The sequence below is a fragment of the Mytilus galloprovincialis genome, chromosome 3, assembly GCF_965363235.1.
Source record: "Mytilus galloprovincialis chromosome 3, xbMytGall1.hap1.1, whole genome shotgun sequence".
Taxonomy (NCBI): Eukaryota; Metazoa; Mollusca; class Bivalvia; order Mytilida; family Mytilidae; genus Mytilus; species Mytilus galloprovincialis.
The window spans coordinates 3,791,204-3,816,466 of NC_134840.1; the positions used below are offsets into that span (position 1 = coordinate 3,791,204).

At 32.1% G+C, this 25,263-nt stretch overlaps 1 protein-coding gene across 2 annotated transcripts in view; it reads right to left on the bottom strand.

The window, feature by feature from the left end:
* Positions 1-4,913: 4,913 nt before the first annotated feature.
* Positions 4,914-25,263, bottom strand: part of LOC143066991 (uncharacterized) — a 53,481-nt gene continuing 33,131 nt past the window's right edge. For both annotated transcript variants that reach the window (XM_076239904.1, XM_076239903.1), the window contains exons 9-19: positions 24,189-24,343; positions 11,945-12,109; positions 11,194-11,485; positions 10,828-10,974; positions 10,053-10,165; positions 9,453-9,525; positions 8,722-8,822; positions 7,977-8,111; positions 7,100-7,203; positions 6,177-6,296; positions 4,914-5,981 (exon numbers count right to left, since the gene is read on the bottom strand). In XM_076239904.1, the coding sequence (XP_076096019.1) occupies positions 5,832-5,981; positions 6,177-6,296; positions 7,100-7,203; positions 7,977-8,111; positions 8,722-8,822; positions 9,453-9,525; positions 10,053-10,165; positions 10,828-10,974; positions 11,194-11,485; positions 11,945-12,109; positions 24,189-24,343 (1,555 nt within the window). In that variant the 3' untranslated portion in view covers positions 4,914-5,831. The remainder of the gene's footprint in view (positions 5,982-6,176; positions 6,297-7,099; positions 7,204-7,976; positions 8,112-8,721; positions 8,823-9,452; positions 9,526-10,052; positions 10,166-10,827; positions 10,975-11,193; positions 11,486-11,944; positions 12,110-24,188; positions 24,344-25,263) is intronic.

Genomic DNA, 25,263 nt, shown 5'->3' on the forward strand with positions numbered 1-25,263 from the left:
TTTTGACTCTTCTTGAATGAAAATGCAAATGTTTTATAAGCTATGTTGAATTAACTATATATATATCCAGGTTCATTCAGGACTTCAATTTTCATTCAACAGGTCCGACATTTGTCACAAAGTGCAGGTTTGGGACACCACAAAAATTGTGACGGGGTTATTGTAGTTTAAAGACACCAAACCTTTTTCTGAATTATTTATTTCTATGGTATATCTCTTTGACTTATAAGTTTTGACATCCGAGTTTTGATTATTCTTTGGTATCTTCCATCTTTTTTTACTTGTATCAGTTTTGCGTATCATATTAGTATCTTCTGTCAATAAAAATTAGAGAGATGTGGTGTGATACCAATGAGACAGATCTCTACAAGAGACCAAATGACATCGAACATGAAAAGTTATCAACCATATTTTGTTTATTATTTTCGTTTTAAAAAAATGTGGAATTTTAGGCTCATTCAGATTTTGAATTTTCCGTTCAGGTCCGAGTTTTGACACCCCAACAATATTTTTCACATATTTTTTTTTATATTATCATTAAATTAAACTTTTTGTGTCACAAAATCAAAAGTTGAAAGATATCCATTGAATATTAAAAAAGTTATTGTAGTTAGAATTAGTCCGACATAGATTTTCAGGTCCCTTCAGGTCTTTTCATTTCTCCGTTCAGGTCCAACTTTTGGCATCAATTTTTTTTTTTTTTTTTTTAATTTTAAAATTTTAATGAAATATAAATATTTACAATTAATAAAATTTCAACTTGAAGAAATTCCATCCAATAATAAAAAAGTTATTGCAATTTGAATAATTTTAGTCGTATATTTTCAGGTCTTTTCAGGTCTTTTCAGGTCCACTTTCAGGTCTTTAGTGTAACCCCCATTACAGAGATATATCTGATCACCTACCATGGGTCGTTATCAAATAAAACAACATTGTTCGTTTACATCAGAATTTAATGAAAAACTGTTACTTTGGAAACCACATCTTTATTGTGCTTAAATGAATTAAATGTATACTAGTCTTAAGTAAGGGTCAGGATGGGAAATTGAAAAAATCATCTAAAAGAAATATTAAATCCACCATTTCCAAAATAGGTAGTTAGCATATACCAAAACTTTCTATACTATAGAAAGTCCCTGCATATACAGCATATTGTGTTAATATTGAATAAAAGTTGAAACATGCTTCATATAGGAACCAATGGCCATCCTATGGGAACGAATTGTGTGCCTCTCCTTAAAAAGTTTTTCGTTGTAAGTAAAGCACACGAGACCATATGTCAAAGAAGTTTACAATTACAGGTCACTGTACAGCCTTCATTGTTGAAGGTCGACAATAAAAGACCTTATATCACAATTAACAGGCTATTACTTCAACTTGGAATTATTCTTAATAATGGAATTTGCATAATTTCTTGTGCTTGACATTTTTAATAAATTCTATTTTTATTCACATAAATTAAACAAAGGAAATTAGCCTGATTTAAAATGTCAATGATATTAAATAATAGGAGTTATTGTAAGGTGTGCATGTCCATCTGGCAGGGTTCATTCAACCTTGTGATCTTTTTGATAGTTTATTGGTCAACACTAAGTTTTCATGGTTAGGTCATTTATGTACAGATTATAGAAGATCATAGAAGTTCTTATCAATGAAATTTTGATTTTCTTCATTCAAGGACTAGTGCTTCACAGTGAATCAAGTTGTATACAAAATAATTTTGACCTTTTGCATACAGTATTGGAAAATATAAACACAAGAGTGCACATGCTGAAATCACGGGGGGGTAACTTCCTATTATTGGGTATACGGGGATGTGCCAAAAATATGGGTCATAATTTTGCGAGATTTTATATAAAAATGACCCTCCTTTTTAATGACATTCTATATTAAAATGCATTTACGTTTGATAACTGTATATTGATTTGGGGTATGATCTACATATCATATATAAATGCGCTAAATACACCCACACCCACTAAAATCTCACACCCACTTAAACATGCAGTTAATCCCACAATCCATGCGTATATATAACGTTAAAATATATGTTCACCAAACGATGTCAATTCATATATAAAAACTTAAGGGTAGCTGGTATATTTATGAATTATGAGTGACGATGAGTTAGTTCTTATATAAGCATGGGTCATATTTTAAATATTGTATATAAGTATAGGTCATTCTTTCTTAAATATTTATATAACTATAGGTACTGAATTTCAGTGAATGTTATATTAAAATGGGTATGTTTTTTGAGGCAAAAATGGCACACCCCTACCAAAAAAATATCGAAGTTACCCCCCCGTGGCTGAAATGTCTCGCCTTTTATACTAATCATTGATATTATGCTGATAGTCCTAAGTATAAAGCTAAGCTTTAATTACAACTGTCACATAAACTTAACATTAACCAAGATTACTAAACAAAGACCAAAGAACCTTGAAAATGAGGTCAAGGTCAGATGAACCATGCCAGGCAGACATGTACAGCTAACAATGCTTCTATACAACATATATTGTTGACCCATTACTTATAGTTTAAGAAAAATAGACCAAAACACAAAAACTTAACACTGTGCAATGAACCGTGAAAATGAGGTCACGGTCAAATAAAACCTGCGCGACTGACATAAAGATCATAAAATATTTCCATACACCAAATATAGTTGACCTATGGCATATAGTATTAGATAAAAAGACCAAAATTCAAAAACTTAACTTTGACCACTGAACCATGAAAATGAGGTCAAGGTCACATGACATCTGCCCCCTAGACATGTACATCTTACAATCATTCCATACCACAAATGTAGTAGACCTATTGCATATAGTATGAGAAAAAAAGACCAAAACACAAAAATTTAACTATAACCACTGAACCATGAAAATGAGGTCAAGGTCAGATGACACCTGCCAGTTGGACATGTACACCTTACAGTCCTTCCATACACAGAATATACTACCCCTATTGCTTATAGTATCTGAGATATGGACTTGACCACCAAAACTTAACCTTGTTCACTGATCCATGAAATGAGGTTGAGGTCAAGTGAAAACTGTCTGACAGACATTAGGACCTTGCAAGGTACGCACATATCAAATATAGTTATCCTATTACTTATAATAAGAGAGAATTCAACATTACAAAAAATTTGAACTTTTTTTTCAAGTGGTCACTGAACCATGAAAATGAGGTCAAGGACATTGGACATGTGACGGACGGTAACTTTGTAACATGAAGCATCCAGGTCTTCCACCTTCTAAAATATAAAGCTTTTAAGAAGTGAGCTAACACCGCCGCCGCATCACTATCCATATGTCGAGCTTTCTGCAACAAAAGTTGCAGGCTCGACAATAACCATGAAAACTTTACATTGAAGAATGAACCGGTCTGGCAGGGTTCATCAATCAGGCATGTACACCTTATAATCATTTCATACACTAAATAACCTTTTGCTTATAGTATCTGAGAAACCAGACTTGAAAAATATTTCTGTACTCCATGTACTCATTACAACTTAAATGTTATATTTACATGTGCATGTGTATGTTATTTATTGAACACCATTTTGTCTAAGGTTATAAGGTAGTTGTCTTTCTGATATTGTTTTACATCTCCTCCCATATTTATGAATATTATTTTTATAGTGTCATAGATCAAATTTATTCATTCAGTGTATGTTTACCTGTTTTTGATTGAGTTAAGCCATATCAATTAATATTTTATAGATGGTCTTTCTATATTGTAACTTTACACCACTGTTTCAGGTAAGGGTGAAGGTGGGCACCTGTTAAAACGTTCAAGCCCACTGCATTTGTTTGCACTGGTCTTAAGTCGGGAAGCTGTTCAGTGAATGTGGTTTGTTTATGTGGTTCATAAGTGTTTCTAGTTTTTAATTTTTTATATACATTAGACTGTTGGTTTTCTTGTTTGAAAAGTTTTACACTAGTCATTTTGGGGGCTCTTTATAGCTTGCTGTTTGGTTTGAGCCAAGGCTCTGTGTTGAAGGCTGTATTTTGACCTTGAACGGTTTACTTTTTTACAAATTGTGACTTGGATGGAGAGTTGTCTCGATGGAACTCATACCAAATCTTCTTATAACTATTGACTGTGTAAACTTGACCGTAATCACTGATCCATGATATGAAGTTGAGATCTAGTGAACCATGTCTGATGAACATGTAGATCTTCGCAATAAGCAATATACTATAAATATAGTAATCCTATTGATCATAGTTAGTGAGAAATTCATGAGAAACAAAAATTGTGCAAATGAGGTCAAGGATAAACGACATATAATGGACAGAAAGATCGTAACATTAGGCGTCTGTATACAAGGTATAAATCATCAAGGTCTTCTGAAATATAAAGCTTTTAACAAATGGTTGATGCCAGATTGAAATTCCTATGTTTCGCATTCTACAACTTTCTTCCAAGGTGAGACAAAACAATCAAAAATACTTGTCAAATAGGAAAATTTATACTTAAATTTACAAGAGTTGATGTTTTATTCTCTTTCTTGTCGTTATGTTCCTCCAATCCATTCCTACTGTGTCTATATGTCCCTTATCTTTGTCTGCGTCTTACAAAGATCAAAAATCAAATGTTGATTCAGATGACATTCATCATTTTTTAAGCTGAGATTGATTTGATGACAATTTAGATAAAAGTAGAAGGTGCAGAATGTGCAAGTTTTATTTCGTTCTGTCACTCAGATTTAAAGAATTGCCAAGAAAAACAAAAGTGATGCAAGAATCAAATGACCACACGCAAGTTTAAAACGAGAAGAGATAAATATCACCAAATCATAACTGAAATTGCAAATGTTCTCTGGTCATCAACTAGTAGATAAAACAAAGACGATAGCTGGAAAACATTTGGTGTTTAAAGATATAAAACAATAACAAAGATTGTTAAATTTCATTGTTCTTTATCTAATTTTCATCAGATAACAATTGCAACATAATGCATATAAAAATAACCATCTATACATGCTAACCTATTATCAATACAATGTTATAAGACAATACAATTTCATGTTATTTAGTTACCAAATGCTTTGAATGAATTAAAAAAAAGATGTTATTAGTGATGTAAAATAAATAGCCTTCATAAATTGTTTTGATGTTTTCAATGACATCACTTTATTCATTAAGATCTGGTGACTACTATTAACTTTTTAGCATGAAATGGTAAAGATACATATTCATTAACAATATAGTTCTGTCAAACTAAATACTATCATTGCTTGTATATGATTGGTTACTGTGATTTCATACTGTACTGTAAAGAATGTTTATTCTAACTTTTGAATTCAAGCTTATCTTTATATTAGTAGGTCTAGCAATATACTGAGAAGACTGAATGACATTTCCTTTCACAATACTTGTGTTAGATTTAGCTCGTAAACACATTGCCATTTAATCCCTAAACACCGGTCATCTGTTATAGCACTGATGTTGCACCTAATAAAAACATCAACAAACAAATAAAAGTATATGGCATCAAGAGACTGGAAGATAGTTAACCTGTCACATGATACAAACAAATGTTGTCACATTACTATAATGTGACCCTGTAAAATATCTCCTTCTTTATTGAATGCACATATTTATCTCTCATTACATAATTAGTTCTGATGCAATAACAGGTTTACATAAAATAGAAGATCATACAAACTATAGATCTAATAATTATATTCCATTCTGTAATTATTCTTCCATCAAAATAACATGCTGTTAACAATTCCAACTGTTATCTGCTTTCCGCCAATCTCTCTACTAACAACATATGAACACAATGTGTAATATAAAAACACAAAACTATTGCTATGATCTCTCTTTCTTTTTGATTGGTCGTTTACTCATATGTTTGTTTATAATCTCAAATATTTTGGTTTTATGGTCCAGCACTTTTAACATAGAAGTCTTTGCTTCGTCTAACTGATCCGCTATTAATTTGCTTCTCTGTAAGTTTGCCTGAAAAAAGTGGAAATACTTGATTACAGTAAACAATAGGCAAGCTGCAGACATAAATATTGTTCTCATTAAAACTGCTTTACATTAAATGTTAATCATAAGAAGTGTTTTATTCTAGTATAGTAAGATGAAATTAATAAATACCTTTTTTTCAACTTGAAAGCACACATATGACAACTTTTAGTCTTGTCTTACCTGAGTTAATTCGTGTAAGAGTCCTGAGTCATCCTCTGGAGCATGTTGTCGGACTGGTTGTGGAGCTATTGACTCTTGCAGTGACAGCACTTTCTGATGTAATGTTTTTTCTAGTCCTGTCTGAAAATGAGGAATTCTTAACATGTAAATAAAAATGCCTTACTATCATAATTGTTAGAACTGAAAATTCATGAAATCTGGTTTTATTTTAATTTGTGCAAGAGTGAATATACATGTTCTGACTGCAAAGTTTTGTATTTTTCTGTATTTTCCCATTGCTTAGGTCAACTTCTGCCCAAGTGATCTTATTTATGTATGTGCCTGTAATTCAGTGGTTGTCGTTTATGTGTTACATATTTGTTTTTCGTTCATTTTCTTATACAAATAAGGCCGTTAATTTTCTCATTTGAATTGTTTTACATTGTCATTTTGGGGCCTTATATAGCTGACTATGCAGTATGGGCTTTGCTCATTGTTGAAGGCCGTACAGTGACCTATAGTTGTTAATTTCTGTGTCATTTTGGTCTCCTGTGGACAGTTGTCTCATTAGCAATCATACCACATCTTCTTTTTTATGTTAACATTAATTCAAGTGGTTGAAGCTGTGTTTCTAAACTGGGTTATCAAATTAAAAGACAAATTAGTAATAATAATAGTCCTTGCTTCTGCTGATGGAACACCAATCAATTATCATCTTCAGTGAAACCCACATGCTATTCTTGGGAGTATTGATGACCATGTGATAAATATTTCTACATTAGATGGAATGGCATAGTTCCTTCTTTTGCTATTGGAACAAATCAATTGTTTAAATCAAATGAAATAAGATTGCCAACTTCATATTTGTTGTATATTATCTTCTTTGTTTTTTAGAACCAATAACATGGGAACAATTGTTCCAATCTTTCAAAAACTATGTTTACCAGATCTTCCATCTGTGCAGCCATATGATATAACTTCCATCCACTGGCCTTTTGTGTCACTGCTCTTTGATTTGATAGCTCATTTACAGTAGGTCGCCTTTCATCTGAAAAACAAATTCATAAAATTTTCTCTTACACAAAAGTAATAGGAAAAGTCATTATCAACAAATGAAATTAACAGATCTTAAAATCGTCATGTTTCATGGTTAGAGTAAAATAACAAAAATACTGATCTCCAAGGAAAATTAATAACAGAAAGCATGTAATCAAATGGCAAAATCAAAAGCTCAAACACATCAAACGAATGGATAACAACTGTCACACTCCTGACTTGGTATAGGCATTTTCTTATGCAGAAATTGTGGATAAAACCTGGCTTTATCATTTGGTCTCTTTTGGAGAGTTTTCTCATTGGCAATCATATCATATCTTCTTTTTTTATATTTAACTAGCTTAACCTCTAATACATCACTGTTGGAAAATTTTTTTTAGATTCACTGTAAAATCTATTTTTTCACAATTTGGTCCATAGGACATGATTGCCTTCTTGCTATATCTCGTTTTCTGGGTTCATTGAATAATGATTTTATTTGATTTGTGAAGCATACTTGAGTTACTGTTATGAATTATACAACCAATATTAGTTTGTTGTCATTGAAACGGTGGAATTTTAAACAATTTGATCCATGTTAGTCTTTGTATGATTTAAGCATATTCATATATCTTATATTAAATGTATAACCACTCAGGAAATAGCTAGATGCGTTTATACCACAAAAACTAATCCTGTCATTTCACAGATATCTATTTGTGTAAATCTGCTGTATCTCTCTCATTCTAGTGACAGTTCATTTATTCATACAATGACTAGATTTACCTTTTGGTTTAACATCAGTATATCTTTGGAAATGATTATTCCGAGACTTCCATGTAAAATTATAAAAGTTCAATAAAGAAATATTTGGTCTATTTTTTTCCAACGTCCACCGGACTCCTTCGTCATCCACATATTCTGAAAAAAAAATCCAAATAAAAACTTTAATAATCAATTTTAATTTTCCTACTAAAAACTTGTTCATATTGTAATTTTACTTGCTAATTGCCATATTAGATTTTCTTTTATTGTTTTAGCATAAATAAGCACTTTGGATTTCTCATTAGAATTGTTGTACATATTTTTCATGCCACAGCTTTTTATAGCTTGCTATACAGTATGGGCTTTGCTCATTGTTGAAGGCTGTAAGTCGACATAAAGTTGCTAACATCTACATGTACATCATATTGTCTATGGTGGATAGGTGTCCAATTGTCAATCATACTACTGTACATTTCCTTATTTTAAATTGCAATTAAAATTTTGTTTGAATCATACTCGTGTCATATTTCCTTATTTTAAATTGCAAAACATGCATTAAATTCTTGCCTCTGGACATAAAGCACACAAAAAATCTACAAACTCATTGTATGTTTTTTTTGTTAAAACTGTTTAACATGTTTCATTTCTCCCTGTTAACATTTCCATGGAAAATATTTATATGCCAATTCATTATAAAATGGTGTAACGGAAATTTTTATTTAAGACAGAAATTGTCTATTTTGGTAATAAAACAAATGATAATTACCATCTCTGAATTCTATATCTTCCTCTCTGATGTCTATTTTATCTTCTTCAAAGTCGTCATCTTCTGATGTTGAACTGTCTTTTAATTCTTCATTCACATGTCTATTTATAATGAAAGAAATGAAATGTGATTATATGCTTAAACCTTCAAAGAGTAAGAATATAAATTGTCTAAAATACAGTAAATCATTTATTTTGAAAACAAGAGATCATAAATAGGAGTAAGTTTTCTAAGGATAAAATATTTAAATTAATGAAAAGACATGTGAGAAAGTTAATAGAACTATTTTTGAACTTCCTGAATAGAAAGCAAGTAAGTAAATTTCCAACAAAAAGACATATTTCCTATCTAGTCATTGTATAAGCTAAGATTCATTTTGATATTGGCCAATTAATCCTAATATGAAATTGTAGTTGGGGGCTAATTTAGGGACTTATTGAACCTACTCCTTTATAATGCTTTGAGAGTGTTCTGGTTACTATTAAAGGTTTCAAAGGGTTATTCTGTAATATTATAGGGAATCAAAAAATTGTTCCAAAAATAACAGTTTTTGTAATTTAAGTCCTATCAATACTGGTTTTTAAAATTTCAAATCAAATTAAAATTTTGTGTTTACATAATTATACGTCACTGAACCTTGATAAATGTGTTCTCTTAAAATACAATGCAAAAAAAAAAAATAAAGTTATCTTTTTGAATTTTTAATTGAATTGTAATATCAAATAACTTACAAAAGTTGTTTTCTAGGTTTTTTTCTAGGTGAAGTTTCAGTACTATTTGGTAATGAAGAGCTATTTGGAAAACCTGAAAAATAATCTTAGGAATTAGAGATAAATGAAATACTACAACCCTGTACAGAAGATAGTAACTTAATAAAGATAATGTAAGAAATCACTTTGTATTTTTGAAAAAAAAATAAAAGTATTTAAAACATAAATAAGGCCATGGTGTTTCAATTTGTTTTCCATTCATTTATATAATGGTTTACTTTTATAAATTGTGACTTGGATGGAGAGTTGTCTCATTGGCACTCATACCACATCTTTTTATATCTATTAACTTAGAGGACCTAGGTCTATGTGCATCTTCAACAATAAACACTCTCCAACATTTTGGACTAGAATAGAATTCATGACAAAAATCTCTTTTTTAATGATCTGATATTGGTGGAAAAAATTAATGTTCACAATTTCTTTCTATCTTCTTAAACTTTTTGCTCAAATCACAAAACTAAAGGGTAACAGCTCCATTAAGGGATGTCATATCTAATGGATTAAATTCATTTCATATAAATCACTCCTAAATATCTCTTTCAGTTTTAAAAGTTTTACCATTTTCTATTGTATCTGGTGGTTCTTGTTTTATTCGTAAATCAGACAATGCATTCTGGGTAGGTGTGGTTGCTTCACTCGATAAAGCTGTATCTGTTGAAGACTGGCTTTCACTGAAAAATAAAATGAACAGAACTTGACCAGTGGTATTTCATTTCCTTTTAATATTTAAATGTATATTAAAGACAGATATGGACCATGATTCAAAAGAGCCTGAATACCTCACTAATCAAAAATTGTAATAATAGGCTAACACTTAAAAACTAATAAGAACCAATCCTTTTAGTTCAATAACCTAATTACTGTTTCCACTTTCTACATATAAGGGCAATAACTCCTGTAAGCGATTCATCTGATCGTATATATTGGGATTTTTGTAGATCTTGTTTTTTTTGTGATTGAAGTTTACAGATTTTCACTATCTTTTACAGTTTACAAGATATGGTTTATTCATGATCTACAAAATTCCTAAACTAATGTGGATTTATCATTATTCCTAAAATACCCAATTTTCGTGGATTTCGTGGGTACAGATGAACCACAAAATTAAATGTTCAACGAATAAGAAATATAATATAGATTTGTATGCAGAGCTCGGCAATACCACAAAATTAAATATCCACTATTAAACATGTAAGTTTTCCTTATATGACGAAAATAAATGAATCCACAGTATCTAACTTTGAATAAGTTGTGTCTGCAACAGTCATCACAATAAATTATAATTCTGGCCCATGCAGCAATGTTCTATTAATAAATCTGACTCAAGACTCACCCTGCAGGTGTAGCTGGTGTTTTAGGCGAACTTGTATTTGATTGAGGGGCAGAGTCTGTCCGAGAATCAGGCCGAGGACTGTTATTGTCTGGTAACTTTTCTTGTACTGTATTTAAACCACACACTGGTTTCTTTACCACTGTCATACTGAAATAAGATTATGCCTTTATTTTTGGTCTTTGCAGGTATCAAAATAGAGACATAACATTAAGACTTTTTGTTCCACCTGAATATGCTTTGGTTTGAATGTCATTTAGACCCATTTCCCTTTTCTATATTGTTCAATATGATGTTAATGGTATAAAAAATAGTTTTAAGTTTCTTTGAAATGGCAAAGGACTGATAAGAATTAAATTTTTAGCCTACCCTTCGTTTGTGCGTTTCCTCAGTATACTTGGTCTGGGTGAAGAGTTGGCATTAGTTACAGGTATGTTTGTTGGTTGACTACTCTGAAACTGTGGAACACCTGTAGCCTGTGCTGCATTTATATACAAATTACTGGACGCTGTAGCTAAACTGTGAATATTACTGCTGGCTATGGCCATTGCTGATAAAGCTGGAACATTGACCGGTATTGAAGCTGTTGCCATGACAACAGAGGTAGATGGGATAGATCCAGATGAGGAATCTTTTGGAGTTGTAGGCCTTATCACATTTCCTAAAATATAAAAAAAGAAATGTCACAGGGCTCAATCTACTCTTTATTCTAAAGCTTGCCTTCTTTATCAGCTACTTATGACATTCTTTACAACATTTACCTCCTCCTTTGGAATAGACTGACGAGAGAAATAAAATTGCATGATTCAATTTTTGACCTTAGAATTTTGGGTTAAACTGCCCCTTAAAATCACAGAACATTACAATAAATCACTTAGGCTGTTAACACATGCTTGAATTTTGAATTCACGATCAGCTAATTTTAATGTATATGTAATATTTGTTAAGGTCCACCTAACCTGTAATATGTACAATTTTCTACACAAACTAAATAAAAGTTCACCATAAATTCATGAAAAATATTTTCTAAAAACCATTTTGAATATGTTTCTTTTTATTAAATTCATAAGTATTGTATATTTTAGAAATTAACAAATATGAAGACTAATATTGGACTTACCATCAGAAGATGTAGTATAAGAAGTACCAGCAGAATGTGGAGTAAACAGGGAAAGAGGTCCTTGCCTCATTAACATCGTATTGTGGTCCACTAGAGGCTGGGTTGTTGATACCAAACCATGGACTGCTGCTTGTAATGTTGCAGATAAATTTGGTGTTTGATTGACTGTTAAGAAATAAAAATAACATTGTCAGCAAGACACACTTGTAATGAGATTCAGAGAAGATAGATTAACTTTTTCCTAAGACATCACATTGAAAAGCTAGGATGGTCTTCATTTGTTTGTTTTTGCTTTCATTCATTGGCAGGACACTTGAAAATATAAACTGGAAGTATTCCATAGAGCTTTACCTTTGTGTTAACAAGAATGATCTGTTAGCATGTTATTCTATAGGAGAAAATAGTACAATATTGAAGGTCGTAAATTGACCTATAGTTTTTGATTTCTGTGTCATTTTGGTGTTTTGTGGAGAGTTGTCTCATTGGCAATCATCAGGGATCTCCATGGCCTGTTTAACGATGGCGCCCCGCCATCGTTCAAATGTCTTGCGCCATCGTCAAATGACTCGCGCCATCGTTAAATTGTCTTGCGCCATTGTTAAATTGTCTTCCGCCAACGTTCAAAACTTCATCGTTTTTTGTAGCCCGACGCCATTTTTTTATCAATTATAATCGTAGCCCGACGCCATTTTTTTATCAATTATAATCAAATGCATGTAATTGCATAACCCGTAGGCTTTTTATGTTATAATCCAATGCAGTTCTAACGCCTGAGGGATATCCGGATTAAGATCGCTAATCACTTGTACCTGAGCTTGTACAGGTAGATCAACAAACCAGACAGGAGAATACTGTCTGAAGATAGACGATCCATTTGTCGAATTAATCAACTAAGTTTCAGCAAATGATTATGATAATTTAGATTAAATAAATAAATTAATATTCCAGTTACCAAGTCGAACATGTGCTTTATTTTTTAACTTACGCAATTAGCATCCCCCTTTTTTAAGGAGTACAAAATAAGACGCAAAACAGTACATATTATTTCATCGCAAATAACTCGAGTACTGCTGTAACGATAATTAAGAATTACTTTAAAAGTTAAAAAAGTAAAAACTTATAAATATTTCCTGTAAAAGAAATATCGTATCGTAATTCCGAATTCATTTCGTATATTACAATCAAATTGATACATCCGCGTTTCCGGTTTCTATTCAGACTCGAAAGATGCATGTTGCACATCATCAATTTATCAGATAAAGTCATTAACAAGAGGCTGTCACAACGACAGCAAACCGGATTTATTAATATTTATTTGTGTCCTGGCAATATCACAAGAACCATTACTGATGAATGGTGAAAGTGAAAATCGTCAATATCAAATTTGACCTCCATTTTGTCATCAGTATCAACATCTTAAAATTTGAATAGCTTAGGTTGAATGGTTCATGAGTAAATGCAACAACGTGAATGGAACGCCATTTCACAATCTTTCAAGAACCATAATTCCTGAACGGTAGAAGTCAAAATCGTCATTATTGAACTTGACCTCTAATTTGCCATCAGTAACAACATATAAAAATTTCAAAAGCTTTGGTTGAATGGTTCATGAGAAAATGCACGGACACGACTGGAAACACCATTTTTCAATCTTTCAAGAACCATAACTCCTGAACGGTAAAAGTCAAAATCGTCATTATTGACCTTGACCTCCATTTTGTCATCAGTAACAACATATTAAAATTTGGGAAGCTTAGGTAGAACAGTTCATGCGTAAATGCACGGACACAACTGGAAACTCCATTTTTCAATCTTTCAAGAACCATAACTTCTGAACGGTAAAAGTCAAAATCGCCATTATTGAACTTGACCTTCATTTTGTCATCAGTAACAACATATTAAAATTTGGGAAGCTTAGGTAGAACAGTTCATGCGTAAATGCACGGACACGACTGGAAACTCCATTTTTCAATCTTTCAAGAACCATAACTCCTGAACGGTAAAAGTCAAAATCGCCATTATTGAACTTGACCTTCATTTAGTTGTCAGTAACAACATATTAAGAGTCATTCTCTGTAAGCATCAAAATCATGTGGAAATGACATGTCACAGAATTAGTTAAAAATTTGTAAAAATGATCTAACAGTTGAGATATACTGAAAAATACAACCAGTTTCGTGTAAAAAATTTTGGTTGCTATGGTAACGGCTTGAACACTTTTTGGTCAATTTTGGCAAGGAAAAAAGGCTAAAAATGTGCAATTTTAGTCAGATAAATACGGCCTTCAAGAGAATAAAAAAGAAAATTGTATTTGCTATTATGAATAAGTATGGTAACGACATATTTAAAAATTGCATTTAAAAAAATATATTTAATAGCATGTATGTCAAGAACCTAGCTCCAAAAAGGGTCAAATTCCATGTGTATTGAAAATCCAATTTTACCCTGTTTTGAAAGCTTCGAAAATTTTCAACCCAGATTTTCCCAATATGGTTAAAATTATTTTTAAATAGTTTAACCATTGCTTAATCAAAATACAAAAAATTGGGAGGGGTATATTTGAAAATTTTGGTAAATTCAATTTTTTGAAAACATGGTTTTCGAAATTACCGTTTTTTATATTGTTACAAAAATAATATTGAAATTGACAAAAATGCTTTAAATGTCTGCAAATACTTAATCTTGATCTCAGAAAAAAATACATGTAATCAAAATTAAATATAACAACTGCTGAACACTAAAATCTCAATTTAAAGCCCCTTTTAATTACCCCTGTGTAGCAGGAGTAGCTTCCCCTGAATTACTCTTCAGACAAGAAGACACAAACGTTTTTGTTTGTCTACAGAAAACAATTCCAATTGTAGGACCGTGACAAATGTATTTAAAGTACTATAAACACAATAGAATGTGTTTTGTTTACCGCTCACGGTTTAATCACAAATAAGACTGTTGAAAACATTCCCGGTGCTCTACTGAACTTGTGAAAATGAAATCATTCCATCAATTGGTTTTGTGCTAAATTATTTAAGTTGAAATTTTACAAATGATTTTTTTGTAATGTTTAACACATTCCCAACAATTGCTCATGCAAAATGCCATTTAATGGAGAAAGGAAAAGGAAAAATCTTTGCCTGGTGTTGAGTGAAATTGGAACACACCAAACATGTAGACAATTAAAAGAAGAGATTGGGTCGAGCAGTACTTGCTGTGAACCTGATGACAAGAGGAAAAGTTCTGCCAGAAAGAGACATACTTGTGACACGAAAACAATATCAAATCTTTAACTGTATGAAATTATTGATGTGGGGGTTGGGACAAGGAACAGGACTTCAAGCCAAGATCACCATTTATAGCAGTATTTACCTGTCTATTAAACAGCTGCGCCATGAGTGCATGATACGTCTGTCATATTTTCAAAGAATAAAGCTCAATTACTTCTCAATGTTATATTAGCTAATGTATGAAATCAAAAGTTAGCTTGCATCAATAGATATAAACAATTCAATAAAGTTTCATGATATTGCCGAAAGCATTTTTGAGTTATTATAAAAAAAAAAACTTATAAATCCCCCTTTCTTATGAATAAAACCTTATGACTTGGAAATGTAAATTGTAAAATTTGTAAAATTATAAAGGAAGCTTACATCAATAGATATAAATAATTCATCAAAGTTTCATAAGAATGGCTGAAAGCATTTTTGAGATATTGTCTGAAAAGTGAAAAATCCCCCTTTTTAACTCACCTGACCCGAAGGGCCAAGTGAGCATTTCTCTTCACTTTGCGTCCGGCGTCCGTCACCTGCCGTCGTTAACTTTAAAAAAATCTTCTCCTCTGAACAAAATTTTACCAAATTTGTCCACAATCATCATTGGGGTATTCGTTTAAAAAATGTGTCCGGTGACCCGGCCCACCAACCATGATGGCCTCCATGACTAAAAATACAACATAGGGGTAAAATGTAGATTTTTGCTTATATCTCTGAAACCAAAGCATTTAGAGCAAATCGACCTTCGGGAAAAATTGTTAATCAGGTCAAGTTCTATCTTCACTGAAATTTTCAGATGAATTGGACAACCTGTTGTTTGGTTGCAGCCCCTTAATTGGTAATTTTAAGAAAATTTTGCAGCTTTTTGTTATTATCTTGAATATTATTATAGAAAGAGATAAACTGTAATCATCAATAATAAACAGCAAAGTAAGACCTAAAAATAAGTCAACATACCCAAGATGGTCCCTTAAGGATTTATTGCCCTTTATATTCACTTTTAAACAATTTTCATGAATTGTATACATTTTTAAAAATATTTACAAAATATTTCCCACTGTAACTACTGGGCCAAGTTCATTATAGATAGAGATAATTGTAAGCAGCAATAATGTTCATTAACGTAAGATCTACAAACACGTTACCATCACCAAAACACTATTTTGTCATGAATTCATCTGTGTCCTTTGTTTAACATGCACATATACCAAGGTAATCGACACATGCTCTTTAGAGCCTCTGGTTTTATGAATAAAATCCTGTATACTGCATACCTGCCAACTGTCACTATTTGCGGGGCTTTCCCCCATGAAAGCTCCTAAATGGAAATTTTGAAAGAGCAATTTTGTTAACAATTTTAAACAAAACATTTGATTTTACAAGGGCTATAGGCTTGTAACAGAATGAAGAAGCTCAAAAACAACATTAAAATATTGTTAAAGCAATATTGCACGCTAAACTGCCATGGGCATTTTGAAAAGTTGGCAGGTATGATACTGGAAATGTAATATCTAGAATTACAAAACAAAAAGGAGTCCATGTGAAAAGATATAAACAATTCACTAAAATTATTTGCAAGTTGGTAAAAGCATTTTTGATTTTTGTCTGAAAACTGGAAAATTCTCCTTTTTTAATGAATAAAACCCGATAAACTTAGAAAGGTAAAATCTAAAAATTTTAAAAACGAAAGGGAATTCAGGTCAATAAATAAAAACAATTCACCAAAGTTTTATGCAAATTGATAAAAGCGTTTTTGAGTTAAATGTCCCAAATGTTGATGACGGACGGACAATGAAATTGGGACTGAAAATGTGTCAAAGAGACAACAACCCAACCATAGAGTAGACAAAAGCTGATGGTCAGCAATGAGTCGTATATATATATATATATATCTTTATTCTCATAAACCAAATTACAATGCAGTATACCAAAATACATCCTGTAAACAGGCGTATAAAAAGTAGCACAATTATGTTGTTGACTAAACAGCTGTTATTGATCTTTATGCTTTGAAAACGTGACGAGCGTATCATGTGGTCAGGACATGTATTTCCATTCTCTAAAGTTAGCCTCAACCAAATGTGATAAAACTTATACACAATGATAATTACTACAAAATACAGATCAATTTTAAATTTTTGTGATGTCACTTTAACTATTCAAGAGTTTTGCCTGTATGCTAAACTTTTGAGAACACAAGCCGGAAGATTAATTATTTTAAAAGTTTAGTTGGAATAGAAGAATTTTACTTGTAGTTTAGTGCAGAGACTGCGAGTTTTATGTCCTTTAACATATAGAAGAATTTCTAAATTTTTCAATTCAGTTCTCCACCTTATATGTAAGTTTACTTAAACACAAGAGTGCACACGCTGAAATGTCTCGCCTTCTTTACTAATCATAGATATTATGTTGATAGAACAAATGTAAAGCTTTATTACAACTGTCACATAAACTCAACATTAACCAAGAAAACATTGATCGATGAACCATGCCAGGCTGACATGTACAGCTAACAATTCTTCAATACAACAAATATAGTTGACTTATTGCTTATAAATTCAGAAAAACAGACCAAAACACAAAAACTTAACACTGAGCAATAAGCCGTGAAAATGAGTTCAAGATCAAGTAAAACCTGCGTAACAGACAAATATATCATAAAATATTTCCAAAAACCAAATATAGTTGACCTTATACATAAAGTATTAGAAAAAATGACTAATAGACCAAAATTCAAAAACTTAACTTTGACCACTGAACCATGAAAATGAGGTTAAGATCAGATGACACCTGTCAGCTAGACAGGTACACCTTACAATCATTCCATACACCAAATATAGAAGACCTATTGCATCTAGTATAAGAAAAACAGACCAAAACACAACAACTTAGCTATTAAACCACTGAACCATGAAAATAAGGTCAAGGTCAGATGACACCTGTCAGCTATACATGTACACCTTACAATCATTCCATACACCAAATATAGTACACCTATTGCATTAAGTATAAGAAAAACAGACTTAAACACAAAAACTTAACTACAACCACTGAACCATGAAAATGAGGCCAAGGTCAGATGACACCTGCCAGTTGGACATGTACACCTTACAGTCCTTCCACACACCAAATATACTAGACCTATAGCTTATAGTATCTGAGATATGGACTTGAACACCAAAACTTAACCTTGTTCACTGATCCGTGAATTGAGGTCGAGGTCAAGTGAAAACTGTCTGACGGGCATGAGGACCTTGCAAGGTACGCACATACCAGATATAGTTATCCAATTACTTATAATAAGAGAGAATTTAACATTACAAAAAATCTTAACTCTTTTTTCAAGTAGTCACTGAACCATGTGAACCATGAAAATGAGGTCAAGGACATTGGACATGTGACTGACGGAAAGTTCGTAACATGAGGCATCTATATACAAAGTATGAAGCATCCAGGTCTTCTACCTTCTAAATATAAAGCTTTTAAAAAGTGAGCTAACGCCGCCGCCGGATCACTATCCCTATGTCGAGCTTTCTGCAACAAAAGTTGCAGGCTCGACAAAAATGTTATGAATTGTATACTCAAAACTTATTGCCACATAATCGGACCAAGTACATATTACATCACTTTCAACATCCCTCAATTATGTCTGTTTATAACTTTATGCAAGCGAGGTCAGTATATGTGTCCAATGGAATTTATTTAAATAACGGGAAAAAAACCATTGCTTTCATGTTACACTTTGCGGTAAACATTTCCTAAAAATCGCCATATGTGGACGAAGACCGGTGATGAATTTGTATTCTATATTCATATCTGTAGATTTAATTTATAATTTCACTGAAGATTAAATGTATAATTTGCCCACTGTTATTTTTTGAAAAGGTTGAAAGATCAATTTATCATTTAAAGCATTATAAAATTAACTAGGTTAACAATGATTGATGGTTTGTATGCCGCTTTCAGCAATATTGTGATATTTCGAGACGTTTTGGATGCAATTAGATGTCATGAATATCAGTTCTCAAACAACCAGAATCAACATTGAATATTATACAAATTACAATTGGTTACCTTGCCCAAGGGAGATATGTTAATTTGTTCACCATGTTTCCCCTGAAGTCAGTGTCCGAGGGAAATGTGTCTGTTTTAGGGTAAACCAATCTACGGAAACCGGTAAGTGTCAGGGTAGATTTTTATTTTTAAGTCGTTATAACGACTAAGCTAACTTGTTTAAACTACTTAGCTAAGTTGTTATAACGACTTAGCATATTTATCTTGTTATAACAACTTAGCTAACTTGTTTAAACAACTTAGCTTACTTGTTATAACAACTTAGCTAACTTGTTATAACAACTTAGCTAACTTGTTTTAACGACTTGGCTTACTTGTTTAAACAACTTAGCTAAGTTGTTATAACGAGTTAGCATATTTATCTTGTTATAACAACTTAGCTAAATTGTTTTAACGACTTAGCTTATTTGTTTAAACAACTTAGCTAACTTGTTTAACGACTTAGCTAATTTCACTCGTTATAACAACTTAGCTTACTCGTTATTCATTCTTTGCTTCATTTACTTTTTATCTTACTATAATCATTGCTGTATTTTTGTACTTTGTAGAAATTAAAAATATTTCTCTGAATAAAAACTACAATATCTTAATCTTACTATGTTGGATTAAAACCTATTATAGTATATGGATCAAGAAATGTATGCATTATTTGACAGAGATCAGTTGTCAATAGCACAATAAATAATGCAAGTTAATTCCATCACGTCAAGTTATCGAAACATATGTTTTGATAGCAATAGTTAAGTATGGTTATGAAAACAATTGCGACACATACTAATGTAAAAAGAAAAGGCAGATAATTGAAAGCTTGCAATTCAGTCGTTCATTATAAAGTTACCAGTTTCCAACAACTTGCATGCAAAATGTAGATTTCAGTTGTCTAATCAGGGAATGTATGGAAAAAGTTAACAGACAAGATCATTCGAAGGATTTTTTTTGGTCATTTTTCGTATAAAAAACATGATATTTATATCTCATTTTTTTTTCATTGTCTACATGTACTAGTATGTAAGGTATCATAATGTGTGTAGTTTATTTTCATGTTCTTATTTGATCATCTGATAAAAGGATTGCAATAATGAAATTTATGCCTGGATTTTTTTTCCCTAAAATTAAAAAAAAAAAAATCCAAAAATTCAGAAGTGATCTTTTTTCAAACAAAATTAAAAAAAAAATAAAAAATATACCCTCTGAGATATTTTTGTCAAGAATGCATCAGATGCAATATTTTATAATGATGATCTTCGTTTATGCCAAAAAATCTGGAAAAAAAAAATTTGAAGCCATAAAATTGGGTTATTTTGTGATTTTTTGCAAATCTTGATTTTTTGAAAAACATCAAATTTTAAATTTCAAATTTTTTACTTTAGATGAAAAAACTTTCGAAACTTTCAAATGTATTTTGAAACACTAATAGATAATAGTTGTAGAGCAAAAGAAAACTGGGGATAGATGTGTCCAGTCTATTGGAAAAAAAGCGATAAAAAAGGGTAAAAATGGAGTTTTCATCGAGCATTTTTGACGTTTTTCAACTAAAATCAGAGCAACTTGTTTCCATGGCAACCAACACTTCAAATTTTTAAATGATTATTATTTTTGTTGTCAGTGCACCATTACTAACCCATGATATGAAAATAAAGGATATCCATGAGTATGCATTTCTCAATTTCTTTGAAATCCTTTGATGCTTACAGAGAATGACTCTTAAAATTTTAAAAGCTTTGGTTGAACGGTTCATGAGTTAATGCACGGACAACATTTAATTCCCGCCCGCCCGCCCGCCCGACCGACCGCCCGCCGTACATCCCCAAATCAATAACCGACATTTTTGTCACAAAAATCCGGTTAAAAACCTTTTCATTTGTTAACGTTAGCTTTACAAATCTCTTTAACCTTTTACATAACCCGTACGAATCGTTTTGTTGCTGCTGCAAATCAGCCGTACCAGTAATGGGTTCTGAATTTGACAGTGTCCATGAAAAATAAGCTCCACATCATATGATTTTAACCCCCATAACAATTACCAACCAGATGCTCCGCAGGGCGTAGCTTTATACGACCGCAGAGGTTGAACCCTGAACGGTTGGGGCAAGTATGGACACAACATTCAAGCTGGATTCAGCTCTAAATTTGGATTGTGATTAAATAGTTGACACAGCATAGGTTTCTGACACAGAATGAATGTGTTCTAATGAACTTAAAATTTTTGTTTTCTCTTAGAGCAATTCACTATGCTGTTGAATATTAATCCTCTCAAAACAAGAATGTGTCCTCAGTACACGAATGCCCCACTCGCACTATCATTTTCCATGTTCAGTGGACCGTGAAATTGGGGTAAAAACTCTAATTTGGCATTAAAATTAGAAAGATCATATCATAGGGGACATGTGTACTAAGTTTGAAGTCGATTGGACTTAAACTTCATCAAAAACTACCTTGACCAAAAACTTTAACCTGAAGCGGGACAGACGGACGGACGAACGGACGGACGAACGAACGGACAGATGGACGGACGGACGCACAGACCAGAAAACATAATGCCCCTCTACTATCGTAGGTGGGGCATAAAAATGTTTGAAGAAATTTTCTTTTTTATTTATGAAATTTCAAATGAGAAAAATTGAACCCAATTTTTTTAATCACATCCCCCTTTCCCTTATTCCAAAACTAATCTCAATTAAAATTTCTAATGGAGTTTGCAACAATAACTACTCATTTAAATACATCATAAAATATTAAGATGTAAAAAAAACTGCTTGTTATCACTGAATGTTATTTATTATAATTTATCAGTTGGTAGTAAAAAGTGAATATACATTGTATATTGTATATAACAAAGATTTAAGTTGATTCTGGACAAAGAAAGATAACTCCAATTAAAAAAAAATCTTGCTATTGCACAATATTTTGCAAGTAGACATTTCTTGCTTACTATTCTGGACAAAGAAAGATAACTCTAATTAAAAAAAAATTTGCTATTTCACAATATTGTGCAATTAGATATTTCTTGCCATTGCGCAATACTGTGCAATTGAAATGACTTGCTATTGCACAACACTTAATATAATAATTTTAGATCCTGATTTGGACGAACTTGAAAACTGGGCCCATAATCAAAAATCTAAGTACATTTTTGGATTCAGCATATCAAAGAACCCCAAGATTTCAATTTTTGTTGAAATCAGACTAAGTTTAATTTTGGACCCTTTGGACTTTAGTGTAGACCAATTTGAAAACAGGACCAAAAATGAAGAATCTACATACACAGTTAGATTTGGTATATCAAAGAACCCCATTTATTCAATTTTTGATGAAATCAAACAAAGTTTAATTGTGGACCCCGATTTGGATCAACTTGAAAACTGGGCCAATAATCAAGAATCTAAGTACATTTTTAGATTCAGCATATCAAAGAACCTAACTGATTCATTTTTTGTCAAAATCAAACTAAGTTTAACTTTGGACCCTTTGGACCTTAATGTAGACCAATTTGAAAACGGGACCAAAAGTTAAGAATCTACATACACAGTCATGACAGTTAGATTCGGCATATCAAAGAACCCCAATTATTCAATTTTGATGAAATCAAACAAAGTTTAATTTTGGACCCTTTGGGCCCCTTATTCTGTTGGGACCAAAACTCCCAAAATCAATACCAACCTTCCTTTTATGGTCATAAACCTTGTGTTTAAATTTCATAGATTTCTATTTACTTATACTAACGTTATGGTGCGAAAACCAAGAAAAATGCTTATTTGGGTCCCTTTTTGGCCCCTAATTCCTAAACTGTTGGGACCTAAACTCCCAAAATCAATACCAACCTTCCTTTTGTAGTCATTAACATTGTGTTTAAATTTCATTGATTTCTATTTACTTAAACTAAAGTTATTGTGCGAAAACCAAGAATAATGCTTATTTGGGCCCTTTTTTGGCCCCTAATTCCTAAACTGTTGAAACCTAAACTCCCAAAATCAATCCCAACCGTTCTTTTGTGGTCATAAACCTTGTGTCAAAATTTCATAGATTTCTATTAACTTAAACTAAAGTTATAGTGCGAAAACCAAGAAAATGCTTATTTGGGCCTTTTTTGGCCCCTAATTCCTAAAATGTTGGGACCAAAACTCCCAAAATCAATACCAACCTTCCTTTTGTGGTCATAAACCTTGTGTTAAAATTTCATAGATTTCCATTCACTTTTACTAAAGTTAGAGTGCGAAAACTAAAAATATTCGGACGCCGGACGACGACGACGACGACGACGCCGACGCCAACGTGATAGCAATATACGACGAAAAATTTTTCAAATTTTGCGGTCGTATAAAAATACAAGAAATCTACATGGGGACCTTCATGACAGCTTTTGGTCATTCTCGACTAAGGGAGACCATGAAGACTGGGCATTTGAATGGTTAAAAACGGCAATAAATGAAAATATTGATACTTCTAATTCTATAATGAAAATTCAAATAAATATAATTTAAATAAGCAATGAATTAGCATGTTCACCATTCCTTGTATGGAGGGATAAAATACTTCCGATCGCGCTACACTGTACAGCGTAGACACGGTTTGTAATGGTGAAAGTTCCTCCATCGTTCAATTTTCATCCATGGAGATCCCTGAATCATACCACATCTTTTTTTACATTCATTATTTGTACATAAATTAGGCTGTTAATTTTCTTATATAAATTGTTTTACATTTGTCATTTAGTGGCCTTTTATAGCTTACTATAGGGTATCGGCTTTGCTTATTGTTGAAGGCAGTATAGTTGTTAATTTCTGTGTCATCTGATTTGGTTTCTTGAGAATAGATGTCTAATTGGCAATCATACCATATCATCTTTTATATATAACTATATTTAAACATATATCTACTTATTAATTAAAGGAAAATAAACTTACTGAGACCAGGTCTAACTGATGAAGCTGATGATATGGGTAATCCTGTTGCTTGTGCTGCAGCAGCTGCTGCCATCTGTTGGTACATTAATTGATGATATTCAGGGGAGATCATATACTGTAGCTGTAACTGTGACAAGTTCATTCCTGCTCCTTGCCTGTATACAATTATATATCATTATTGGTAACTATTCCTCATAGACATTGTGACACTAGGGGAATTAATCTTATCATAAAGAAATAAATGAAGATGGAAATATAAAAAGTGTAAGGTTTAGTGGAAGAGTTTTTAACCTTAAACATCAAGATATTTATCTCATGATTACACAAGAAACAATAATGAATAAAGTTGAGCAGGATAATCACAACTTAACTAGGAGTTAATCAACTTGAGCGGGATAATCACAACTTAACTAGGAGTTAATCAACTTGAGCGGGATAATCACAACTTAACAGATGTGAAAATAAGTTGGTTTACAGTATGTCATCTTCCTATAAATAAATAACCTCTCTCACCTTGTATCAACTCCGTTCCTATAAATAAATAACCTCTCTCACCTTGTATCAACTCTGTTCCTATAAATAAATACCCTCTCTCACCTTGTATCAACTCCGTTCCTATAAATAAATAACCTCTCTCACCTTGTATCAACTCCGTTCCTATAAATAAATAACCTCTCTCACCTTGTATCAACTCCGTTCCTATAAATAAATAACCTCTCTCACCTTGTATCAACTCCGTTCCTATAAATAAATAACCTCTCTCACCTTGTATCAACTCCGTTCCTATAAATAAATAACCTCTCTCACCTTGTATCAACTCCGTTCCTATAAATAAATAACCTCTCTCACCTTGTATCAACTCCGTTCCTATAAATAAATAACCTCTCTCACCTTGTATCAACTCCGTTCCTATAAATAAATAACCTCTCTCACCTTGTATCAACTCCGTTCCTATAAATAAATAACCTCTCTCACCTTGTATCAACTCTGTTCCTATAAATAAATAACCTCTCTCACCTTGTATCAACTCCGTTCCTATAAATAAATAACCTCTCTTACCTTGTATCAACTCTGT